This window comes from Lampris incognitus, chromosome 8 (genome assembly GCF_029633865.1).
Source record: "Lampris incognitus isolate fLamInc1 chromosome 8, fLamInc1.hap2, whole genome shotgun sequence".
Taxonomy (NCBI): Eukaryota; Metazoa; Chordata; class Actinopteri; order Lampriformes; family Lampridae; genus Lampris; species Lampris incognitus.
The window spans coordinates 61,138,872-61,150,965 of NC_079218.1; the positions used below are offsets into that span (position 1 = coordinate 61,138,872).

Below are 12,094 nucleotides of genomic sequence, written 5' to 3' on the forward strand. Positions count from 1 at the left end.
GATAATCTGCACATTTGGTGTCAAATCTCTGGAGGGTGCTGATAATCTGCACATCAGGTGTCAAACCTCTGGAGGGCGCTGATAATCTGCACATCTGGCGTCAAACCTCTGGAGGGCGCTGATAATCTGCACATCAGGTGTCAAACCTGTGGAGGGCGCTGATAATCTGCACATCAGGTGTCAAACCTCTGGAGGGCGCTGATAATCTGCACATCAGGTGTCAAACCTCTGGAGGGCGCTGATAATCTGCACATCTGGTGTCAAACCTGTGGAGGGCGCTGATAATCTGCACATCAGGTGTCAAACCTCTGGAGGGCGCTGATAATCTGCACATCTGGTGTCAAACCTGTGGAGGGCGCTGATAATCTGCACATCAGGTGTCAAACCTCTGGAGGGCGCTGATAATCTGCACATCAGGTGTCAAACCTCTGGAGGGCGCTGATAATCTGCACATCTGGTGTCAAACCTGTGGAGGGCGCTGATAATCTGCACATCAGGTGTCAAACCTCTGGAGGGCGCTGATAATCTGCACATCAGGTGTCAAACCTCTGGAGGGCGCTGATAATCTGCACACCTGGCTCAAACCTCTGGAGGGCGCTGATAATCTGCACACCTGGCTCAAACCTCTGGAGGGCGCTGATAATCTGCACGTCATGCTGATGGAAGGAGTGACCTGGCGACCCACGGGATTTATCATCAGACGAAGAAGAACAAATAAGAGAAATAAACCAACTACAGTCAATCTACACCACACACACACACACACACACACAGACACACACACACAGACACACACAGACACACACACACAGACACACACACACAGACACACACACAGACAATACCTACCGTAACCACAGTCCTTTACTCTTGGCCACTGGGAGCTGCTGATGTGTTATGTTGGGGGGGGGGCGAGAGAGAGAGAGGGAGGGAGGGAGGGAGAGAGAGAGGAAGACAGCGCAGGGGGAGTGGAGCAGAAAGATAGAAAGGGAGGAACAGAAGGAGGAGATCCTCGGGATCTGGGGGCGGGGGGTTGAGGGGTGCGGGGGGGGGGGTGAGGGGCGGTGGGGGGTTAGGGGGGGTGGAAGGAGGCGAGGGCCGGAGGGAGCGCGTGGCTGCTGAATCGTTCAGTCGGTCTTGTACTCTGAGCGAAATGGACGGAATCCGGTTCCGCTTGTGGACTTTGTGTTTTGTGCTTCTGCATAGCGGCGTGTTAAACGGACTCTACATCACACACAGTACAGGTAATACTACTACTACTACTACTACTACTACTACTACACATGTACTTATACTGCTGTTACTTCTGACATGCTACTAATACTCCTATAACCCTGCTGTTGACACTGACCCAACTACTGACAGTACTACTACTACTGACAGTACTATTACTAATACTATGAATACTGTGAATAAGATGAATACTGTGAATACTGTGAATACTATGTATACTATGTATACTGGTGTCAGTGGCAGGAACGTTTCTCCCAGTAAACGCTGTTCAGATGACCTGAGTGAACTTGGGCATTTCCTTACCTGGGTTACTGGTTTTATATACGTACATATACATACATACATACATGCATACGTACATACATACATACATGCATACACGCGTACATACATGATACATAATACATACATACATGCATACGTACATACATGATACATAATACATACATACATGCATACGTACATACATGCATACATACATGCATACGTACATACATGCATGCATGCATGCATACATACGTACATGCATAGATACGTACATACATACGTACATACATGCGTGCGTGCATGCATGTATGTATGCATACATACATACATACGTACGTGCATACGTACATACATACGTACATACATATGTACATACATACGTACATACATATGTACATACATACGTACATACATATGTACATACATACATACATACATACATACATACATACATATGTCTGTGAATGTTCTCATTCATCCAGGTCGTCATGCTTATCCAAAGGAGTTGAATCAAGTGCAACTGGAACTCCTTTGGATACACACACAGACACACACATATATATATATGTGTGTGTGTGTGTGTGTGTGTGTGTGTGTGTGTGTGTGTATCTCAAGCGTGAGGAACACTGAGTTAGTACTGACAGTGTGTTTGAACAGCCCGTCGGTGTCAGTTGTGTATTGTTGTTCTTTTGGATGAAACGCCATTTTATTTGGTTTATGACGCTCCGTCACGCGGACTTTACTGACTGTTTACCGGCTGTTCCGCTGCTCGTGCTGCTCGGCTGTTCCGATCAGCCGGAAACTGGCGAAGTCAAGATGAGCGTGATGTAGAGGACAAAGGAAGAGCTGCGGGTTTTACTGCTGGTTGCGGACGTGGGACGGGCAGGTCTAGTGAACCCGGTCTGGTCCGGGACAGCTGGTTTATGAGCAGACCAGTGAAAGTGGCTTCCTGTCAAAGTGACGTCAGAATGCTCAGAGGCGCACGCGGACACTTTTCACCTCATCCGTGCGGCGCAGTTTTTGTTTTCTTGCTTTTCGTTTCTCCGCCCTGCTCCACCGCTCCTCCTCCTCAGCGCCTCCTCCTCCTCTCCTCCGCTCCTCCTCCGCATGACACACGAGAGAGAAGACACCCAGGACACACGAGAGAGAAGGACACGCAGGACACACGAGAGAGAAGACACCCAGGACACACGAGAGAGAAGACACGCAGGACACACGAGAGAGAAGACACCCAGGACACACGAGAGAGAAGACACGCAGGACACACGAGAGAGAAGGACACGAAGGACACACGAGAGAGAAGACACCCAGGACACACGAGAGAGAAGGACACGCAGGACACACGAGAGAGAAGACACCCAGGACACACGAGAGAGAAGGACACGCAGGACACACGAGAGAGAAGACACCCAGGACACACGAGAGAGAAGACACACAGGACACACGAGAGAGAAGACACGCAGGACACACGAGAGAGAAGACACGCAGGACACACGAGAGAGAAGACACCCAGGACACACGAGAGAGAAGGACACGAAGGACACACGAGAGAGAAGACACCCAGGACACACGAGAGAGAAGGACACGCAGGACACACGAGAGAGAAGACACGCAGGACACACGAGAGAGAAGACACCCAGGACACACGAGAGAGAAGGACACGCAGGACACACGAGAGAGAAGACACCCAGGACACACGAGAGAGAAGGACACGCAGGACACACGAGAGAGAAGGACACGCAGGACACACGAGAGAGAAGACACCCAGGACACACGAGAGAGAAGGACACGCAGGACACACGAGAGAGAAGACACCCAGGACACACGAGAGAGAAGACACACGAGAGAGAAGACACGCAGGACACACGAGAGAGAAGACACACGAGAGAGAAGACACCCAGGACACACGAGAGAGAAGACACACGAGAGAGAAGACACGCAGGACACACGAGAGAGAAGACACCCAGGACACACGAGAGAGAAGACACGCAGGACACACGAGAGAGAAGACACCCAGGACACACGAGAGAGAAGGACACGCAGGACACACGAGAGAGAAGACACCCAGGACACACGAGAGAGAAGGACACGCAGGACACACGAGAGAGAAGGACACGAAGGACACACGAGAGAGAAGACACCCAGGACACACGAGAGAGAAGACACACAGGACACACGAGAGAGAAGGACACGCAGGACACACGAGAGAGAAGACACGCAGGACACACGAGAGAGAAGACACCCAGGACACACGAGAGAGAAGACACGCAGGACACACGAGAGAGAAGACACACGAGAGAGAAGGACACCCAGGACACACGAGAGAGAAGACACACGAGAGAGAAGACACGCAGGACACACGAGAGAGAAGACACACGAGAGAGAAGACACCCAGGACACACGAGAGAGAAGGACACGCAGGACACACGAGAGAGAAGACACACAGGACACACGAGAGAGAAGACACCCAGGACACACGAGAGAGAAGGACACGCAGGACACACGAGAGAGAAGACACCCAGGACACACGAGAGAGAAGACACACGAGAGAGAAGGACACGAAGGACACACGAGAGAGAAGACACCCAGGACACACGAGAGAGAAGACACGCAGGACACACGAGAGAGAAGACACACGAGAGAGAAGGACACCCAGGACACACGAGAGAGAAGACACGCAGGACACACGAGAGAGAAGACACCCAGGACACACGAGAGAGAAGGACACGCAGGACACACGAGAGAGAAGGACACGAAGGACACACGAGAGAGAAGGACACGAAGGACACACGAGAGAGAAGGACACGAAGGACACACGAGAGAGAAGACACGCAGGACACACGAGAGAGAAGGACACGAAGGACACACGAGAGAGAAGACACGCAGGACACACGAGAGAGAAGACACACGAGAGAGAAGGACACGCAGGACACACGAGAGAGAAGACACGCAGGACACACGAGAGAGAAGGACACGAAGGACACACGAGAGAGAAGGACACGCAGGACACACGAGAGAGAAGGACACGCAGGACACACGAGAGAGAAGGACACGAAGGACACACGAGAGAGAAGACACACGAGAGAGAGAGACATGAAGGACACACGAGAGAGAAGACACGCAGGACACACGAGAGAGAAGACACGCAGGACACACGAGAGAGAAGGACACGCAGGACACACGAGAGAGAAGACACACGAGAGAGAAGGACACGAAGGACACACGAGAGAGAAGACACGCAGGACACACGAGAGAGAAGGACACGAAGGACACACGAGAGAGAAGACACGCAGGACACACGAGAGGAAAGGACACGAAGGACACACGAGAGAGAAGGACACGAAGGACACACGAGAGAGAAGACACGCAGGACACACGAGAGGAAAGGACACGAAGGACACACGAGAGGAAAGGACACGAAGGACACACGAGAGAGAAGACACGCAGGACACACGAGAGAGAAGACACGCAGGACACATGAGAGAGAAGACACGCAGGACACACGAGAGAGAAGGACACACAAAAGAAGAAAATACAGAGGCGAAAGAAAGAGCAGGACTTGAGAGAGAGACAGAGACAGAGACAGAGAGAGACAGAGAGAGACAGCGAGAGGGGGAAGAGAGAGACTTTGACTTTCAACAACACTTTGATAAAAATGACAAAAGAGTTGCAACTCAAAGAGCAACATGGTCAGTAACACAAGACTGACAGGATGTAAATCATCTCAGGACAATCCCCAAGACCTCAGGACACTCTCCAAGACCTCAGGACACTCTCCAAGACCTCAGGACACTCCCCAAGACCTCAGGACACTCCCCAAGACCTCAGGACACTCTCCAAGACCTCAGGACACTCCCCAAGACCTCAGGACACTCCCCAAGACCTCAGGACACTCGCCAAGACCTCAGGACACTCCCCAAGATCTCAGGACACTCTCCGAGACCTCAGGACACTCCCCAAGATCTCAGGACACTCCCCAAGACCTCAGGATACTCTCCAAGACCTCAGGACACTCCCCAAGACCTCAGGACACTCTCCAAGACCTCAGGACACTCCCCAAGACCTCAGGACACTCCCCAAGACCTCAGGACACTCCCCAAGACCTCAGGACACTCCCCAAGATCTCAGGACACTCCCCAAGACCTCAGGACACTCTCCAAGACCTCAGGACACTCCCCAAGATCTCAGGACACTCCCCAAGACCTCAGGACACTCCCCAAGACCTCAGGACACTCGCCAAGACCTCAGGACACTCCCCAAGATCTCAGGACACTCTCCGAGACCTCAGGACACTCCCCAAGATCTCAGGACACTCCCTAAGACCTCAGGACACTCTCCAAGACCTCAGGACACTCCCCAAGACCTCAGGACACTCCCCAAGATCTCAGGACACTCCCCAAGACCTCAGGACACTCCCCAAGACCTCAGGACACTCGCCAAGACCTCAGGACACTCCCCAAGATCTCAGGACACTCTCCGAGACCTCAGGACACTCCCCAAGATCTCAGGACACTCCCCAAGACCTCAGGACACTCTCCAAGACCTCAGGACACTCCCCAAGACCTCAGGACACTCTCCAAGACCTCAGGACACTCCCCAAGACCTCAGGACACTCCCCAAGACCTCAGGACACTCCCCAAGATCTCAGGACACTCCCCAAGACCTCAGGACACTCCCCAAGATCTCAGGACACTCCCCAAGATCTCAGGACACTCCCCAAGACCTCAGGACACTCCCCAAGACCTCATGACACTCTCCAAGACCTCAGGACACTCCCCGAGATCTCAGGACACTCTCCGAGACCTCAGGACACTCCCCGAGATCTCAGGACACTCCCCAAGACCTCAGGACACTCTCCAAGACCTCAGGACACTCCCCAAGACCTCAGGACACTCCCCAAGACCTCAGGACACTCTCCAAGATCTCAGGACACTCTCCAAGACCTCAGGACACTCTCCAAGATCTCAGGACACTCCCCAAGACCTCAGAACACTCCCCAAGATCTCAGGACACTCCCCAAGGTCTCAGAACACTCCCCAAGATCTCAGGACACTCCCCAAGGTCTCAGGACACTCCCCAAGATCTCAGGACACTCCCCAATATCAGCTCACCATCCTCAACACAGCAACGCACATCTTTACTACACCACACACTGCCAACATTTCCACCATCCTCCACCCATTTAAAGGAGCACAAATCTACTTTTAATGAGCTCTTAACATTTTTATAAACACAAAGACAGAGACAGACACAGAGACAGAGAGAGGGAGAGACAGAGAGAGGGAGAGACAGACAGACAGAGAGAGACAGAGAGAGGGAGAGACAGAGAGAGAGACAGTAAGAGGGAGAGACAGAGACAGAGAGAGGGAGAGACAGAGACAGAGAGAGGGAGAGACAGAGAGAGGGAGAGACAGAGAGAGAGAGACAGAGACAGGGAGAGGGAGAGACAGAGAGACAGTAAGAGGGAGAGACAGAGAGACAGAGAGAGGGAGAGACAGAGACAGAGAGAGAGAGAGAGAGAGAGAGAGAGAGAGAGAGAGAGAGAGAGAGAGAGAGAGAGAGAGAGAGAGAGAGAGAGAGGGAACATTCTCTGTGGTCTTCCATCATCTTTCCATAAATCTTTGTTTCTCAGGAATGTGAAGGAATCCCACATTATGATCATATTTCATCACAAAGACTGGATCACAGAGAGACACAGAGACACAGAGACACAGACACAGACAGAGACAGAGAGACACAGAGACACCGACAGAGACAGAGAGACACACAAACAGACAGAGAGACACAAAAACACACAGAGACACAGACAGAGACAGAGAGAGACACAGACAGAGACACAGAGACACAGACAGAGACAGAGAGACACACAAAAACAGAAAGAGAGACACAGACAGAGACACAGACAGACAGAGACACCGACAGAGACATAGAGAGACACAAAAACAGACAGAGAGACACAGACAGAGACAGAGAGAGACACAGACAGAGACAGAGAGAGACACTAAAACAGACAGAGAGACACAGCCAGAGACAGACAGAGACAGAGAGAGACACAGACACAGACAGACAGAGACAGACAGAGACAGACAGAGACACAGACAGAGACAGAGAGAGACACAAAAACAGACAGAGAGACACAGACAGAGACAGACAGAGACAGACAGAGAGAGACACAGACAGAGACAGACAGAGACAGACACAGACAGACAGAGACAGAGAGAGACACAAAAACAGACAGAGAGACAGAGACACAGAGACACAGACAGAGACAGAGAGAGACACAAAAAGAGACAGAGAGACACAGACAGAGGCACAGACAGAGAGACACAAAAATAGACAGAGAGACACAGACAGAGACAGAGAGAGACACAGCCAGAGACAGAGAGAGACACAGACAGAGACAGAGAGAGACACGAAAACAGACAGACAGAGACACAGACAGAGAGACACAAAAACAGACAGAGAGACACAGACAGAGACAGAGAGAGACACAAAAACAGACAGAGAGACACAGACAGAGACAGACAGAGACAGAGAGACACAGAGACACCGACAGAGACAGAGAGACACAAAAACAGACAGAGAGACACAGACAGAGACAGAGAGACACAGACAGAGACAGAGAGAGACACAGACAGAGACACAGAGACACAGACAGAGACGGAGAGACACACAGAAACAGACAGAGAGACACAGACAGAGACAGAGAGAGACCGACAGAGACAGAGAGACACAGACAGAGACAGAGAGACACAAAAACAGACAGAGAGACAAACAAAAACAGAGAGACACAGACAGAGACAGACTGACAGAGACAGACAGACACAGAGAGAGAGAGACAAAGACAGACAGACAGAGACAGACACATAGAGACAGACAGAGACAGACACAGAGAGACAGACGGAGACAGAGACAGAGAGACAGAGACAGACAGAGACAGAGACAGGCTGACAGACACAGACAGACAGACAGAGAGAGACAGACACAGAGACAGAGAGACAGAGACAGAGACAGAGACAGGCTGACAGACACAGACAGACAGACACAGAGACAGAGAGACAGACAGAGAGACAGAGAGACAGACAGAGAGACAGAGAGACAGACAGAGACAGACAGACAGACAGAGACAGACAGACAGACAGACACAGAGAGAGAGACAGAGATACAGAGACAGACAGACACAGAGAGCAACGGAGACAGAGAGGGAGAGATTTTTTTATTTTTAAAAAGTAATTTTTATTTTAAAAATATACAATCCACTCAAACCACCAGCATACCAATAAATACTCCCAATACATCACATCACCTCCCCATGACTCCCCATAAGACCCCCCCATGACTCCAGACATCACCTCCCCATGACTCCCCATAACACCCCCCATGACTCCAGACATCACCTCCCCATGACTCCATATAACACCTCCCCATGACTCCAGACATCACCTCCCTATGACTCCAGACATCACCTCCCCATGACTCCATATAACACCTCCCCATGACTCCAGACATCACCTCCCCATGACTCCAGACATCACCTCCCCATGACTCCAGACATCACCTCCCCATGACTCCATATAACACCTCCCCATGACTCCATATAACACCTCCCCATGACTCCAGACATCACCTCCCCATGACTCCAGACATCACCTCCCCATGACTCCATATAACACCTCCCCATGACTCCGGACATCACCTCCCCATGACTCCAGACATCACCTCCCCATGACTCCATATAACACCTCCCCATGACTCCAGACATCACCTCCCCATGACTCCATATAACACCTCCCCATGACTCCAGACATCACCTCCCCATGACTCCAGACATCACCTCCCCATGACTCCATATAACACCTCCCCATGACTCCAGACATCACCTCCCCATGACTCCAGACATCACCTCCCCATGACTCCATATAACACCTCCCCATGACTCCAGACAATACCTCCCCATGACTCCATATTACACCTCCCCATGACTCCAGCCAATACCTCTCCATGACTCCAGACAACACCTCCCCATGACTCCAGACAACACTGAACACCTCCCCATGACTCGAGACAACACTGAACACCTCCCCATGACTCCAGACAACACCTCCCCATGACTACAGATAACAAGGAACACCTCCCCATGACTCCAGACAACACCTCCCCATGACTACAGATAACAAGGAACACCTCCCCATGACTCCAGACAACACCTCCCCATGACTACAGATAACACTGAACACCTCCCCATGACTCCAGACAACACCTCCCCATGACTCCAGACAACACTGAACACCTCCCCATGACTCCATACAACACCTCCCCATGACTCTAGACAACACCTCCCCATGACTACAGATAACAAGGAACACCTCCCCATGACTCCTGACAACACTGAACACCTCCCCATGACTCCAGACACCATCTCCCCATGACTCCAGACAACACTGAACACCTCCCCATGACTCCAGACCACACCTCCCCATGACTCTAGACAACACCTCCCCATGACTACAGATAACAAGGAACACCTCCCCATGACTCCTGACAACACTGAACACCTCCCCATGACTCCAGACACCACCTCCCCATGACTCCAGACAACACTGAACACCACGCCGTTACTCCAGAAAACACCTCCCGATGACTCCAGACAACACTGAACACCTTCCCATGACTCCAGACAACAAATCCCCATGACTCCAGACAACACTGAACACCTCCCCATGACTCCAGGCAACACCTCCCCATGAATCCAGACAACACCTCCCCATGACTCCTGACAACACTGAACACCTCCCCATGACTCCAGACAACACCTCCCCATGGCTCCAGACAACACTGAACACCTCCCCATGACTCCAGACAACACCTCCCCATGACTCCTGACAACACTGAACACCTCCCCATGACTCCAGATAACACTGAACACCTCCCCATGACTCCAGACAAAACCTCCCCATGACTACAGATAACAAGGAACACCTCCCCATGACTCCAGACAACACCTCCCCATGACTCCCGACAACACCTCCCCATGACTCCAGACAACACCTCCCCATGACTCCAGACAACACCTCCCCATGACTCCAGACAACACTGAACACCTCCCCATGACTCCAGACAACACCTCCCCATGACTCCAGACAACACTGAACACCTCCCCATGAGCCCAGATAACACTGAACAACACCTCCCCATCAGCCCAGACAACACTGGACACTTCCCCATGAGCCCAAACAACACTGAACACCTCCCCATGACTCCAGACAACACTAAACACCTCCCCATGAGCCCAGACAACACTGAACACCTCCCCATGACTCCTGACAACACAGAACACCTCCCTATGACTCCAGATAACACTGGACACCTCCCCATGACTCCAGACAAAACCTCCCCATGACTACAGATAACAACGAACACCTCCCCATGACTCCAGACAACACCTCCCCATGACTCCCGACAACACCTCCCCATGACTCCATACAACACCTCCGCATGATTACAGATAACAAGGAACACCTACCCATGACTCCAGACAAAACCTCCTCATGACTCCAGACACCACCTCCCCATGACTCCAGACAACACTGAACACCTCCTCATGAGCCCAGATAACACTGAACAACACCTCGCCATCAGTCCAAACAACACTGGACACTTCCCCATGAGCCCAAACAACACTGAACACCTCCCCATGACTCCAGACAACACTAAACACCTCCCCATGAGCCCAGACAACACTGAACACCTCCCCATGACTCCAGACAACACTGTTCACCTTCCCATGAGCCCAGACGACACTGAACACCTCCCCATGACTCCAGACAACACTGAACATCTCGCCATGAGCCGAGATAACACTGAACACCTCCCCATCAGCCCAGACAACACTGAACACCTCCCCATGACTCCAGACAACACTGAAAAACACCTCTCCATGAGCCCAGACAACACTGAACACATCCCCATGAGCCCAGACAACACTGAACAACTCCCCATGAGCCCAGACAACACTGAACACCTCCCCATGACTCCAGACAACACTGAACACATCCCCATGAGCCCAGACAACACTGAACAACTCCCCATGACTCCAGACAACACTGAACATCTCCCCATGAGGCGAGATAACACTGAACAACACCTCCCCATGAGCCCAAACAACACTGAACACCTCCCGATGACTCCAGACAACACTGAACACCTCCCCATGAGCCCAGACAAGACTGATCACCTCCCTATGACTCCAGAAAAGACTGAACACCTCCCCATGAGCCCAGACAACACTGAACACCTCCCCATGAGCCCAGACAAGACTGAACACCTCCCCATGAGCCCAGAAAACACTGAATACCTCCCCATGACTCCAGACAACACTGAACATCTCCCAATGAGTCCAGACATCACTGAACACCTCCCCATGACTCCAGGCAACACTGAGCACCTCCCAATGACTCCAGACAACACTGAGCACCTCCCCATGACTCCAGACAACACTGAACACCTCCCCATGACTCCAGACAACACTGAACACCTCCCCGTGAGCCCAGAAAACACTGAACACCTCCCCTTGACTCCAGACAATACTGAACTC

At 51.7% G+C, this 12,094-nt stretch overlaps 1 protein-coding gene across 2 annotated transcripts in view; it reads left to right on the top strand.

The window, feature by feature from the left end:
• The first annotated feature begins 1,103 nt into the window (after positions 1-1,103).
• The window catches only part of LOC130116828 (A disintegrin and metalloproteinase with thrombospondin motifs 2-like), a 304,782-nt gene continuing 293,791 nt past the window's right edge, over positions 1,104-12,094 (top strand). For both annotated transcript variants that reach the window (XM_056284894.1, XM_056284895.1), the window contains exon 1: positions 1,104-1,244. In XM_056284894.1, the coding sequence (XP_056140869.1) occupies positions 1,154-1,244 (91 nt within the window). In that variant the 5' untranslated portion in view covers positions 1,104-1,153. The remainder of the gene's footprint in view (positions 1,245-12,094) is intronic.